The sequence below is a fragment of the Scyliorhinus canicula genome, chromosome 7, assembly GCF_902713615.1.
Source record: "Scyliorhinus canicula chromosome 7, sScyCan1.1, whole genome shotgun sequence".
Taxonomy (NCBI): Eukaryota; Metazoa; Chordata; class Chondrichthyes; order Carcharhiniformes; family Scyliorhinidae; genus Scyliorhinus; species Scyliorhinus canicula.
The window spans coordinates 114739347-114752932 of NC_052152.1; the positions used below are offsets into that span (position 1 = coordinate 114739347).

Genomic DNA, 13586 nt, shown 5'->3' on the forward strand with positions numbered 1-13586 from the left:
ACAGCATCATGATAGTGCCCCGATGATCTGTCGTAGTGATGGCGGTTGAGGGGTGAATGCTGACCAGGACACCGGGGAGAACACCTCCCTGCTCTTCTACAAATGGTGCCAAACTTTCAGAATTATAGGGATAGAGCAAGGGGGGGGGGGGGGGGGGTCGGTGTTACTGGATGACTCGACAGAGCCAATATGAATTTAATTGGCTGAATGGCCTCCTTCTGCACCATTTATGACTCTTATTTTCTTTTATTTCCCACAGGAACAGAAGGTTTGGAAGGTATAGTCATGGGCCCCAGTCAGATCAGTATGAACGTTACTGACACCACAGCATGGGCTACTGCAATGAATAACTTAGGGATAGCCCCAGTGGGACTAACTGGGCCACCGCTGGTATCAGGTAAATATGTTTGATGCAGCACTGTATCCTGACCTTTCTAAACTCAATTAACTGCATGCCTCCCATGTTCACACAAAGCTGCGCGATTACAGGAGGTTCCAAAAAGATTAGGGACACAGGATATAGGTGCAGGCGTAGGCCCTTCGAGCCTATTCCGCCATTCGAAAAGATTGTGGCTGATCTAGTTGGGGGTTTCCACTTTTCTGTCTGCGCCCCCGCCCCCCCATAATGTTTGACTCCCTCTTCTATCTGAATTCTCCCTCTGAGTACCCGAACAGGTGCCGAAATTTGGTGACTAGGGGCTTTTCACAGTAACTTCATTGCAGTGTTAATGTGAGCCTACTTGTGACAATAAAGATTATTTTTTATTTTATCAAAAACCTTTGTCACTCACCCTGGAATATATTCAGTGACCCAGCCTCCACTGCTCTCTGGGCAAGAGAATTCAATAGACTAATAGCCCTCTGAGATAAGGCAACACTGTAGCATAGTGGTTAGCACAATGGCTTCACAGCGCCAAGGTCCCAGGTTCGATTCCCGGCTTGGGTCGCTGTCAGTGCGGAGTCTGCACATTCTCCCCGTGTGTGCGTGGGTTTCCTCCGGGTGCTCCTGTTTCCTCCCACAGTCTAAAGATGTGCAGGTTAGGTGGATTGGCCACGCTAAATTGCCCTTAGTGTCCAAGTAAGGTAAGGTGGGGTTACGGGGATAGGGTGGAAGCGTGGGGATAGGGTGGATATACGGGCCTAGGTAGGATGCCCATTCCAAGGGCCGGTGCAGACTCGATGGGCCGAATGGCCTCTTTCTCCACTGCAATTCTGTGATAACTAAATCCTCCCCATCTCCGCTTTAAAAGGGGCACCCCTAAACTCCACCCCTCATTCTTGTTTCCCTCAGAAGAGGGAATACCCTTCATAATCCACCCTCATAAGCCCCCTCAGGTTTTTATATGTAAACAGACATAATAGGAGCAGAAGCAGGCCACTTGGCCCCTCCGAGTGCTCCACAATTTGATAAGATCATGCCTTATCTGTTTGTGTTTCTAATTCCACATTCTCATGCACTCCTGATGACCTTCGATTCCCTTGCCTAACAAAAATCTAACTAATTGCACCTTAAAAATATTCAATGACCCCGCCTCCATCGCCTTCTGAGGGAGAGAGTTCCAAAGTTACACCGCCCACTGAGAAAAAACATTCTCCTTAACTCTATCCTAAAAGTGTGACCCCTGATTTTAAAACAATGCCCCCTACTTCTGGACTCACTCACAAGAGGAAAGATAATTTTCACATCAATCTTCTGGTTTGCGACTCATCAGTTCCATGATCTCCTCATCATTCTCATCAAACCAATCTTGGTGTTTCCTGGTCGAGTGACCAAACATCTCTCCACAGTTAATTATGGAGGCCTTGAGGGCAGACCAGACACTGTGGACACTCTGCAGCTCTGGGTCACTGGCAGCCATCAGGTTGGCAGTGAAGCGCTGGCTGAATAGGGTTGCCTTTTCAGGGTCTTTGAATCCCTCAGCATTGATTTTCCTGCTGCACTGTTTCTGTTCTGTCACTGCTTTGGGGCTACATTGGTGTTGATCACAGAGCGGATCAGATGGTGCTCGGGCCAGCCCTCATTGGCTCCTGTCATGGCAGGGGTAATGGGCACGTCCCTGCGGTCCCTCTTAGACAATGACGTAGCTGAACAGGTGCCAGTGCTTGGAGTGAGGGTGTTGCCATGAGGCTTTCTACTTTTCTCTCTGAGAGAACAAGGTGTTTGTTATGAAAAGGCCGTGTTCTATTTTGTCAGGAACAGGGTACCATTGTATTGGTTTTTCGCAAACCCCCCTATCTGCCAGTTAAGACCGTGACGTTTCCAACGTGGGCAGCACGGTAGCATGGTGGTTAGCATAAATGCTTCACAGCTCCAGGGTCCCAGTTTCGATTCCCGGCTGGGTCACTGTCTGTGCGGAGTCTGCACGTCCTCCCCGTGTGTGCGTGGGTTTCCTCCGGGTGCTCCGGTTTCCTCCCACAGTCCAAAGATGTGCGGGTTAGGTGGATTGACCATGCTAAATTGCCCGTAGTGTCCTAAAAAGTAAGGTTAGGTGGGGGGGGGGGGGGGGGGGGGGGGGGTTGTTGGGTGGGTTACGGGTATCGGGTGGTACGTGGGTTTGAGTAGGACGATCATGGCTCGGCACAACATCGAGGGCCGAAGGGCCTGTTCTGTGCTGTACTGTTCTATGTTCTAACTCTGGCGTGGAAGTCATCAAGGAGGATCAGCTTGTTGCCCATTGGGATTTGGGCCAAGTAAGCGCATGCAAATAATCCTTACAGACTGAGTGGTGGGCTGCTGGTATGTAAATATTCTTTTCTAAGTTATCCAATTAAGGGGCAATTTAGTGTGGCCAATCCACCGACCCTTCACATCTTTGGATTGTAGGGGTGAGATCCACGCAGACACGGGGAGAATATGAAATGGGGCAGCAAGATGGCACAATTGTTAGCACTGCTGCCTCACAGCACTAGGGACCCGGGTTCGATTCCGACCTCGGGTGACTGGAGTTTGCACATTCTCCCCGTGTCTGCGTGGGTTTCCTCGAGGTGCTCACCGCACCACAGTCTAAAGATGTGTAGGTTTGGTGGATTGGCTGTGCTAAATTGCCACTAGGTGGGGTTATAAAGACAGGCTGGGGGATTCGGCCTAAGTCAGGTGCTCTGCCAGAGGGCCAGTGCAGACTCGATGGGCCGAATGGCCTCCTTCTGCACTGTAGCAATTCTATGATTCCACACGAACAGTGACGCGGGTCCGGGATTGAATCCAAGTCCTTAGCGCCGTGAGGCAGCAGTGCTAACCACCTTGCCGCCGCCCCCCCCCCAAGGGTACAAATGTTAGCAGGTTCTCTTTGTTTCTCACAGAGATGCCAGCCCATGATTTAAAATATCAGAGAGGGGAAATGCAGAAGAATGCTTTAGCCTTCACCAGTAGCATGGACTCTGTCCGCTGAATGTCGCTTCATGGCCAGGATTCTCCGACCCAGCGTAGGATCGGAGAATACCCGGGGGGAGGTGCGAATCCCGTCCCGCCGCCCCGACGCTGGCTTCCCTATTCTCCGGCGCCATTTTTCGGGCACCAGCGGGATTCCCGCCGCACCGGTGGCAATTCTCTGGGCCCCGATGGGCTGAGTGGCGGAGTTTTTCCCAGTCTCGCCGGCGTGGATTACTCACCTCACACATGGCGGGACCTGGAAGGTAAGTGTGCGGGGGCCGTCCTGGGGGTGCGGGCGGGGGATCCAACCACAGGCAGGGGGGCCACCGATCGGCGGGCGGGCTGGTTCCGTGGGGGCCTACTTTACTCCGCGCCGTGCCTCTGTAGGGTTCCGCCATATTGCCTGCGGGCCGGCGCGGAGAAGGGAACCCCCGCGAATGCGCAAAAATACGTCGGCCGTTCCATGCATGCGCGAACTCCTACGGGCCGTTCAGCGCCGACCGGAGCTTTGGCAACCACTCCGGCGCCAACCTAGTTCCCTCGGGGTCAATTCCTCACTTTCGGTGGCCATTGACGCTGGAGTGGTTGGCACCAATTTTCATGCCGGCGTGGGGACATGGCCCCATAACTGGAAATCCTGCCCATGACTTTAGTGTACCAAAGCATAATTTCAGTGTAAGATTGGATTTGAAATTCTCAGAGAAATGTAGACAAAACTGGAGGCTAGTTGCTAGACAGCATGCAAGACAAGTATTAGACACTCATCTGATCAATCAGCCTTGCACACCACCTACCCCGTCACAATTAACCTTCAAAATGAATAGTGTGCTTTAATATGCAATGAGAATCTCAATCAGCTGAGACAGTAAGCAGGTAAAATGTCAGAGAACATATCACACAACATTATTGTAATCATAACAAAACTAGCACATGCGGGGATTTTTGGGATGCATATTCTATTTGTGCCATTTTAGATTAAATTGATTTAGTTTAAATCAATATTGTGGTTGATTTTATATCTCTGAGCTATGCAGAGATGGCACACCAGCTTTTATTTATGCATGGGAACTTGATTTACGATGCTTTCAAATGTATGCTCTGCCATGCTTCCAGAGCTGATGCAGCCACCAGACAAGATAGGGGGTCATCTAGAGTGGCAACATTTGGAAAGAGTGGAAGGGACATAAAAAAAAAGTATTCATGAAACTACATTAGTAAACAACCACGTTTCAGCTGTGAGGCTGAAAGGCCCAGATCTACTCACATACATCCATGTATTCTGGCATACATAGATATTTCCATATATTTACATTAATCTTTCCCAAGATATATCACAATCCTCATACTGTTTACGTGGCAGTTTAACAAATGTGTACATCTAAATGACAATTCCAATACTTGATCAGTAAATAATATCAAAGACTGTAATTTCAATCTCACCCACGCTATCGTAATAATTATCGATTATATAAATTACAGATAAAATCATCAAGTAACTCTAGCAGGAAGACATTGTGTAATGTAATGTGCATCTCTTCTGGTAGCTATTCTGGGAAGCATAGAACAATGAGAATATTAAATCAGTGTCACAGTATTCTCCTTTCTTATGCCAAATAAATTTGTAATTATAAATGTAGAATTGTTATTTAAACTAATACACAGTATTTATTTTTGAATGTTAATGAGGGGCAGGGTAAACGCATATGACTGAAGGCCTGCCGAGGGCACTTGGTGATCTTGCCCTGGACCTGCAGGCTTCTAGCAACTAACTTCCAGCTTTGTTTTCTTTTCTCTGAGTCCTTACCCAGGTTTAGCTAACCAAGCACAATGAGCATCATTAGTAAACAGACTCTCATAATCCAACATAGAAAAATTAAACAATTGAACAGTTTATTGGGTTTAGCCAACGTCCTGGGATATTTTAAAATAACATTCAATTTCACTTGTATTGCAACTCTGGGTTCAGTAGGGCTGGAATTGATAAGCACAGCAGGGTAATTCTTGCAAGGCTACACTGCCACTGTGGAGTATCTGTTAACAGAAGTGGAGATGATGGTATATATCGTCACTATTAGTGTCCGGATCCAGCACATTGAGTGTGTGGTTTGATTCTTTAACCTGTGCTCCGATCCAGGGAGGTTCCATCCTGGGAGCATCACTTATAATGTGCCTGCAATCAAAGCAAAGTGTTTTATGGAAAGATAGCTAACACACAACGTATCTACAGAAAGATTAATGATTGTAACATGCCTTTCAGGGATTAGCAGCATGATGTCACTAGAAGGGAGGTTTGTCATGTACTCTAGTCTTAATTACATGTTTGTTTTTGCACAGAGCACACACACAGAGCTCAGCTGCTCATGTTTTCAAGCCTTCTACCTTTGTTCAAATGTTCTCATGTGCTTAGTCTCAATAAATGAACCAACACTGTGTTTATACAATCCCTTATGAGTGATTGATGTTTACATCAGTATACCAGCACAACAGAAACAAGAATTTTCTTGTGTCTACAGATCCCATCTGTGTTCCGGCCTTTGAACATAGCCTCGGGCTAATGACAGGAATGGCACCAGTCAATCCCATGATGACCGGGATTAGTTTACTGCGGCCTGCTGTTCCACCAGGATTACCAGTAATGAAAGAAATTATCCACTGTACAAGCTGTACTCTCTTTCCAGCCAACCCAAGTAAGTCTGCGAAACACTTCACTGTATAACTTGCATATGTCTTGCTAGGTTGGGGCAGAAGGGAACAAAGATTGAGAAATTGTAAACTGAAATAATTTTCAAAGTCACAGACAGATTGCCACTGTACGCTTATTTATAAATCTGAAGTGTCCTTATTTCGGAATGGTCAGTATTAGCATGGGGACTAACCGTTAGCTATTTACTGAAGTTGCCTTATACTCTATTGCATGATGTGGCTCATTCTAGTTATGCTTTCAGCTTAAGGTTTCTTCATTTTGTTCCTGATTAGACCTATTTCTAGTTGTAAGACTCTGTCCTCTTGTTTTTGATTGCTTCACTGGACAAAACATCTTCTCTGCATCTCTTATCAAATCCTTTTAATATTTTAACTACCTTGGTCAGATTGTACCTCGATCTTCTAAATTCAAGGGAAAACAAGCTAGTTTAAGCAACCTGTCTTCATGTAACCCTTCCAGCCCAGGCATCATTCTGTGCAGCACCTCTAATGATCTATCTTCTTCCTGAGGTGTGACAGAGCCATAGAGTCAAAGGGTTTTACAGCACAAAAAGAGGTCCTTTGGCCCATCGTGTCTGCCAGCCGTCAAGCACCTACCACTTCTCAACCCATTTTCCAGCACTTGGTCCGTAGCCTTGTGTGCTATGGTGTCTCAAGTGCTCATCTGACGCTCAATTTGAGCAAGGCCTGTGCAACTTAAGCATAATTTCATTGAGATAATGACCAACATTGCAATAGACTTTTTGATTGCTTTTAGACCTGACTCTTAACTTGTAATGATGTGGGGCCTTGGACCTCACAAATCTCTACAATTCCTGAGGTTCTCATCATTTAGAAATTACTTGGAGTTACCTTTCTTGGGTTCAAAGTGAATGATCTCAGACTTGATCACTCACGTAAATCTGTCCATGTTCTTTTGAATCGTCCTTCTATCATTTGCATAACTTCCTGCACTTCCTAACCTTTTATTTTTGAAAAAGAGACATGCTGTCAAAGCTTTTCATCTTGCACTCATCAGGACATTTCAAAAGTAATTTCCAACAGTAAAGCTGAAAAACAATTGATGCTGTATGAGAAGAGAATGCTGATTGGTTGGCAAGTGGCCTCTGATTGGTGGAAGCATTGCCTTGGAGAAAGCAGCATGAAACAATGAACTGCCCAACTTTGTTCAAATTCAAACCGGGCAGGTTGGCTCTGATTGGTCAAGGCATTGCAATGGGGAATGAACCAAGGAATAGCTGTCCCCGTGGTTTTGTTTAGTTGAAAAAGGTGCAATACGTTGACATGCTCCTTCTGTCTGTAAAGGACAGGGCTCTGCCTGTGAAAATATGTGGCATGTGGAAGTGCGTCACACTTTGAATCCAACTGACAATCTTAAATTGGTTTTCAGGCCCCTGTTCCTTTCAGTCAGAATGAATATATACACAAGAAAATTCACCCTCCCCTTTGATGCCCCACATCTTAAGAATGCAGGAAAGGCACTTGCGTAGCTCGAATCTGCTGGCAAATCTATCTGCCCAGTTACGACATGAGTGCCTTCCTGACTTGTTTTGACCCAGGCACCCACCTGTAGTATATGAATATCCTTGACCCTGAGATTTGCAATGTGGTCAGGGTATTCCTGGGAATTGGAACCCAATGGAACTGCAGAGTATTGTTGGCTTTTCCAATTATGATGGTTAAGCCAGGGGAGATGAAGCACATGTGTTTACATAGTGAGCCATTACGATCTGGAAAGCACTGTCTGAAAGATTGATGGGTAACTTTCAAAAGTGAATTGGATCTTTCAAATGGTAGGCACAACATGAGAGGCTGAATGGATTCCTGATCTGTGTAAATCTATGAATACAACATTTGTAAAAAAAGGAACAATCAGAGAAGGCTAAAATTTTGAGACTGGCACCTATCCCAGTAAGGATTTTGCCTCAATTTACTTTATCTCATAGAATCCCTACAGTGCAGAAAGAGGCCATTTGGCCCATCAAGTTTGCACAGACTCTTCAAAAGAACATCCTATCTAGGCCCAAGACCCCATCTTATTCTTACAACCCCACCCTGAACGGCAACTTAGCATGGCCAATCCACCTAACCTGCACACCTCTGGACTGCAGAACGAAATCGGAGCCCCGGAGGAGACCCATGTCGACATGGCAAGAATATGAAAAGGCCACGCAGACAGGCACCGAGGTCGGAATTGAACCCGGATCCCTGGCATTGTGGGGCAGCAGTGCTAACCACTATGCCACCGTGCCGCACTACATGAGGCTGGAATGTAGGTAGTAACCTAGGGCAGAATGTTCAGCATCTGTGGGCATTTTGACTCCAGACCATTTTCAAAAAATTACTGAGGGTAGTTCACAAAGTGTTAACTCCCAGGGAGAAATGAGAATGTGGAACTCACTGTCCATTGGAGTGGTTGAAGCATTAACATATATAAGCGGAATCTTGAAATATATGCAAGGAAGAAAGGGCCAGAGGTATATGTGGACAAGATGGAAAGAAGCATTTAAAGCTGGATGTTGGATCTTGGAGGTAGCAGCACTGGTCTCAAATCAGCATTGGATTCTCATTAATGTCATCGTCTCACTGCTGCTGGCAATAATTAGGTGTGTGATCAAACTTCATAACCAAGATGGTGTCCACTGTTTAAATGGATAAATAGGATAGAAAATAATTGGATTCATTAAAAGCAAGGGAGTGTCTGGGTGGAAATGCTATAATCAAAAGATAATATCGGAACAAAGATCAGAGTTCAAAAACTGGTGAAACATTCCGGGAACATTATTACCTAAAAGATATGAATGTGCAGGGCTTGGGAAGAAGGCTGTAAATGTAAATCGCTTATTGTCACGAGTAGGCTTCAAAGAAGTTACTGTGAAAAGCCCCTAGTCGCCACATTCCGGCGCCTGTCCGGGGAGGCTGGTACGGGAATCGAACCGTGCTGCTGGCCTGCTTGGTCTGCTTTAAAAGCTAGCGATTTAGCCGAGTGAGCTAAACCAGCCCCCTGGGGAGCAGTAGTAGGGATCCAATGCAGAGACAATGGGCCGAATGGCCTCCTTGGTGTAGTAACCATTCTGTGATTCTGCAAGTCAAAGGAGTTTCACGTATCAGCTCCTTCAGTCATCCGGGCAAAATGCCTTGTTACAGGGCTGTTGAAGCAATGCCATTTAATATAAATGTGCACAAGCTATCTTGTTCCTGAGAGCAAGTTAATTGAAATGCAAGACAAATTGGCCATTCTGAATGGTGCGCATTCTCATGTGCCACACCAGCTTTGAGACCAGGGGCGGCATTCTCCCCTACCCGACGTGACGGAGGGTCCCGGAGTAGGGGAGTGGCGCCAACCACTCAAGGGTCGGGCCTCCCCAAAGGTGGGGAATTCGCCCCACCTTTGGGGGCCAGCCCCGCGCCGGAGCGGTTAGCACCAGAAGACTGGCGCAAAAAACCGGCGCCCCCGGTGCGGGGCTGGATGAAAGGCTTTCGCCGGTCCGCGCATGCGCCGGCAGTGACGTCAGCGGCAGCTGGCTGCTGACGTCACTGCCGGCGCATACGCGATGCGGGGTTCTCTTCCGCTTCCGCCATGGCAGAGGCCATAGCAGCCGCGGAAGGAGAAAGAGTGCCGCCAGGGCCCGCAGTCTGAGCGGGGGGCCCCGATCGCGGGCCAGGCCACCGTGGGGGCACCCCCTGGGGTTCGATCGCCCCCCGCCCCCCCCAGGACCCCGGGGGCCTGCTCGCGCCGCTGATCCCGCCGTTCCAGAGGTGGTTTAAACCTCGACGGCGGGAGAGGCCTCCCAGCGGCGGGACTACGGCCCATCCGGGCCGGAGAATCACCGCAGGGGCCTCTCCGATCGGAGTGGCGAGATTCCTGCCCCCACCACTTCTCGGGTGGCGGAGAATCTCTGCCACGGCGGGGGCGGGATTTTAGGCGCCCCCAGGCGATTCTCCGACCCTGCTGGGGGTCGGAGAATTTCGCCCAATGGAAGCCATTGAGCACATTCCAGAGTTAAATTTTATCGTCCAACAGCAAGCCAATCCATGATGAACAGAACTGAGTGACGGCTGTGGGATCTGCCTGTTTATCTCTCCAGAACTGCCTGCCTTGTCTGAGACCAGTATTGTACAGTCAGATTGAAAAGAGAGGCGAATGCCGATGGGTTAGGGAGCTGCTGATTTGTAAAGTGAATTTTGCTCAGTGTCCTATCAATTACATTTTTTGTTTTGTTTAAGTCAATTACATTGTTCAGGTTTCTCAATTATATTGTTAAGGGACATCGGTGATGGTTGTTTGAACACATATAAATAGGGGTTAGCTGGGATACTGGGGGCGGGATTCCCCGTTGTTCGATGCCGCTTTCGTAATCGGCGATCGGGGGGAGAATCCACTCCGATGCCCAAATCGAGGCCGGCGCCGGTTTTCTCGCCGGTCAGCCATGGTTCGCCCCTCGGAAGTGGCGTAATTGCGTTGCGCACCGCACACCATTGCAACAACATTGATGCGTCATCAGCACGCCTTCCCGCGATGTTCCGCCCCCGATGGGTTGAGTTCCTGATGGATTGGGACACGTGTGGTCTCAGCAGTTGGGAACCCGATGTAGCAGCTGCGGACTGTGTCCAGCGCCGCCACACTCAGCCGGGATACATGCTGCTGGCCGGAGAGTGGCTTCTGAGCCAGAGAGTGGCTTCCGAAAGGACTGGGGGGGGACCGTTGGGGGGTGGGCAAGGAGTGGCCTGTATGGTCGTGGATGGGGGGGGGGTCCACGCATGGTCAGCGCATGTTGTACGATGCAACCGTTGCAGGTCGGCACCGTCGTAAAACGCCTGCAAATTCTCCACCTGAGCCGGCACTTGGCTGATGAAACATAGAATCCAGTCCTGGGTGTGTGTGAGGAGTGCTGAAATTGAACAATTCATTCAACATTGGACCATTGCAGATGTCAGAGCAGTCTTCTCAAAGGTCAACCCACGGAAAGCCACTGGCCCGGATGGGGTACCCAGACGAGCACTCCGGTCTTGCATGGATCAGCTGGCGGGGGTATTTGCAGACATTTTCAACCTCTCTTTACAACAATCTGATGTCCCTATCTGTTTCAAGAGGATGACCATCATTCCTATCCCAAAGAAAAGCCAAGCAGTGTGCCTTAATGACTATTGTCCAGTGGCTCTGACATCCATCATTATGAAGTGCTTTGAAAGGTTAGTCATGGCACAAATCAACTCCAGCCTCTCGGATTGCCTTGATCCACTACAGTTTGCCTATCGCTGGAACAGGTCCACAGCAGACGCCATCTCCATGGCTCTGCACTCAACCCTGGAACAACTAGATAACAAAGACACCTATGTCAGACTCCTATTGGTGACTACAACTCAGCCTTCAACATCATTATTCCTACAAAACTCATCTCCAAACTCCATGGCCTGCACTCGGCTCCTCCCTCTGTGACTGGATCCTGAACTTCCGAACCCTCAGGCCACAATCAGTAAGGATAGGCAATAACACCTCCTCCACAATCATCCTCAACACTGGTGCCCCACAAGGCTGTGTCCTCAGCCCCCTACTTGTGCACCTATGACTGTATGGCCCCTCCAACTCTATTTTCAAATTTGCTGATGACACCATCACAGTGGGTCGGATCTCAAACAATGACAGGACAGAGTACAAGAATGAGATAGAGAATCTGGTGAACTGGTGCGATGTCAATAATCTCTCCCTCAATGTGGACAAAACGAAGGAGATTGTCATCGACTTCAGGAAGCATGGTGGAGAACATGCCCTTGTCAACATCAATGGGAACGAAGTAGAAAGGGGTTTTTAGGTGTCCAAATCACCAACAACCTGTCCTGGTCCCCCCATGCCGACACTATAGTTAAGAAAGCCCACCAACGACTACTTTTTCAGAAGACGAAGGAAATTTGCATGCCACCAACCCTGACAAATTGAAATTGAAAATCGCTTATTGTCACGAGTAGGCTTCAATGAAGTTACTGTGACAAGTCGCCACATTCCAGCCCCGGGTAAGCGTTCTTCAAGGCAGCCTTCAGGACACTCAACAACGCAGAATTGCCGAGCAAAAACTTATAGCTAAGTTCCGCACGCATGAGTGCGGCTCAACCGGGATCTTGGATTCATGTCGCATTACATCCACTCCCCACCATCTGGTCTGGACTTGTAAAATTCCACCAACTGTTCTGGCTTGAGACAATTCACACCTCTTTAACCTGTGATTATCCCTCTCTCTGGATCTGTAATGATTTGATTACCTGCAAATTCATGCATTCCAAGCATTGTCCGGCATCTCTGACTTTGTCTATATAAATGTTTCTGGATCATACCTCTCCATTCACCTGAAGAAGTAGCTGCGCTCCGAAAGCTCGTGTTTGAAACAAACCTGTTAGACTTTAACCTGGTGTTATAAGACTTCTTACTTATATTCAATGCCTCAGCTAATAACAGCAAGTATCCCATATGCCTTCTGAACCACCTTATTTACCAGTCCTGCTGCATTCAAAGATCTATAGGCATGCACCCCAAGGTCTCCTGGTCCTCTGTACTTCCTGCCGTCCTTCTGTTGATTGTATATTCCCTTGCCTTGTTCATCCTCCCATAATGAGAGCCAACTTAGTACAGACTATATCATCAGAGAATGCAAAGTGTGAAGTCTCATTCATTTAGTCTGGTTTGTGTCACTATATCCACGTTAGGAATGTGTAAGACGCGGCTCAGAGCGCTGTGCTTGCTTTCAGATTAGAACAAACAGTTGAAATGAAAAAGCGGCATGGGAAATTCCCCTGACCTGATTCAGTCGAGTCTTGTGTTTTGTTGGGTCCACAGGTCTCCCGCCGCCAGCCACCCGCGATCGACCACCTGGCTGCAAGACCGTGTTTGTGGGGGGCTTGCCGGAAAACGCGGCGGAGGAAGTTATTCGCGAGGTTTTTGAGCAGTGCGGGGAAATTACGGCCATTCGCAAAAGCAAGAAGAACTTCTGCCACATACGCTTCGCTGAGGAGTTCATGGTGGACAAGGCTATCTACCTGTCAGGTGCACTGCTTCTATCTTTCTCCTCCTCTTCTTTCACTCTGTGACCATTGCTCCTGCTCCTGAGACAATACTGGGGTGGTAACTGAAAGGTGCTAAGAACTGACATTGGCATCCCTGAGAAATGTTATTATAATTAGCTAGAGACTTGTGACTGGAATTCCAAACATAGAAACTTGGAGCAGGAATAGGGCTATCTCCCCTTTGAGCCTGCTATACCTTCAATATTATCCTGACACAAACAACAGATAGAGCATAGAATCATAGAATTTACAATGCAGAAGGAGGCCATTCGGACCATCGAGTCTGCACCAGCCCTTGGAAAGCCCTCACCTACCCAGTATCCCTGTAACCCAGTAACCCCACCTAACCTTTTTGGACACTAAGAGCAATTTAGCACGGCCAATCCACCTAACCAGAATATCTTTGGACTGTAGGAGGAAACCGGAGCACCCGGAGGAAACCCACGCAGACACGGGG

General features: G+C 48.1%; 1 protein-coding gene across 2 annotated transcripts in view; it reads left to right on the plus strand.

The window, feature by feature from the left end:
• The window catches only part of enox1 (ecto-NOX disulfide-thiol exchanger 1), a 370497-nt gene that overhangs the window by 69755 nt on the left and 287156 nt on the right, over window positions 1-13586 (plus strand). For both annotated transcript variants that reach the window (XM_038802705.1, XM_038802704.1), the window contains exons 2-4: window positions 260-397; window positions 5884-6057; window positions 12903-13109. In XM_038802705.1, coding sequence (XP_038658633.1) covers window positions 260-397; window positions 5884-6057; window positions 12903-13109 — 519 coding nt within the window. The remainder of the gene's footprint in view (window positions 1-259; window positions 398-5883; window positions 6058-12902; window positions 13110-13586) is intronic.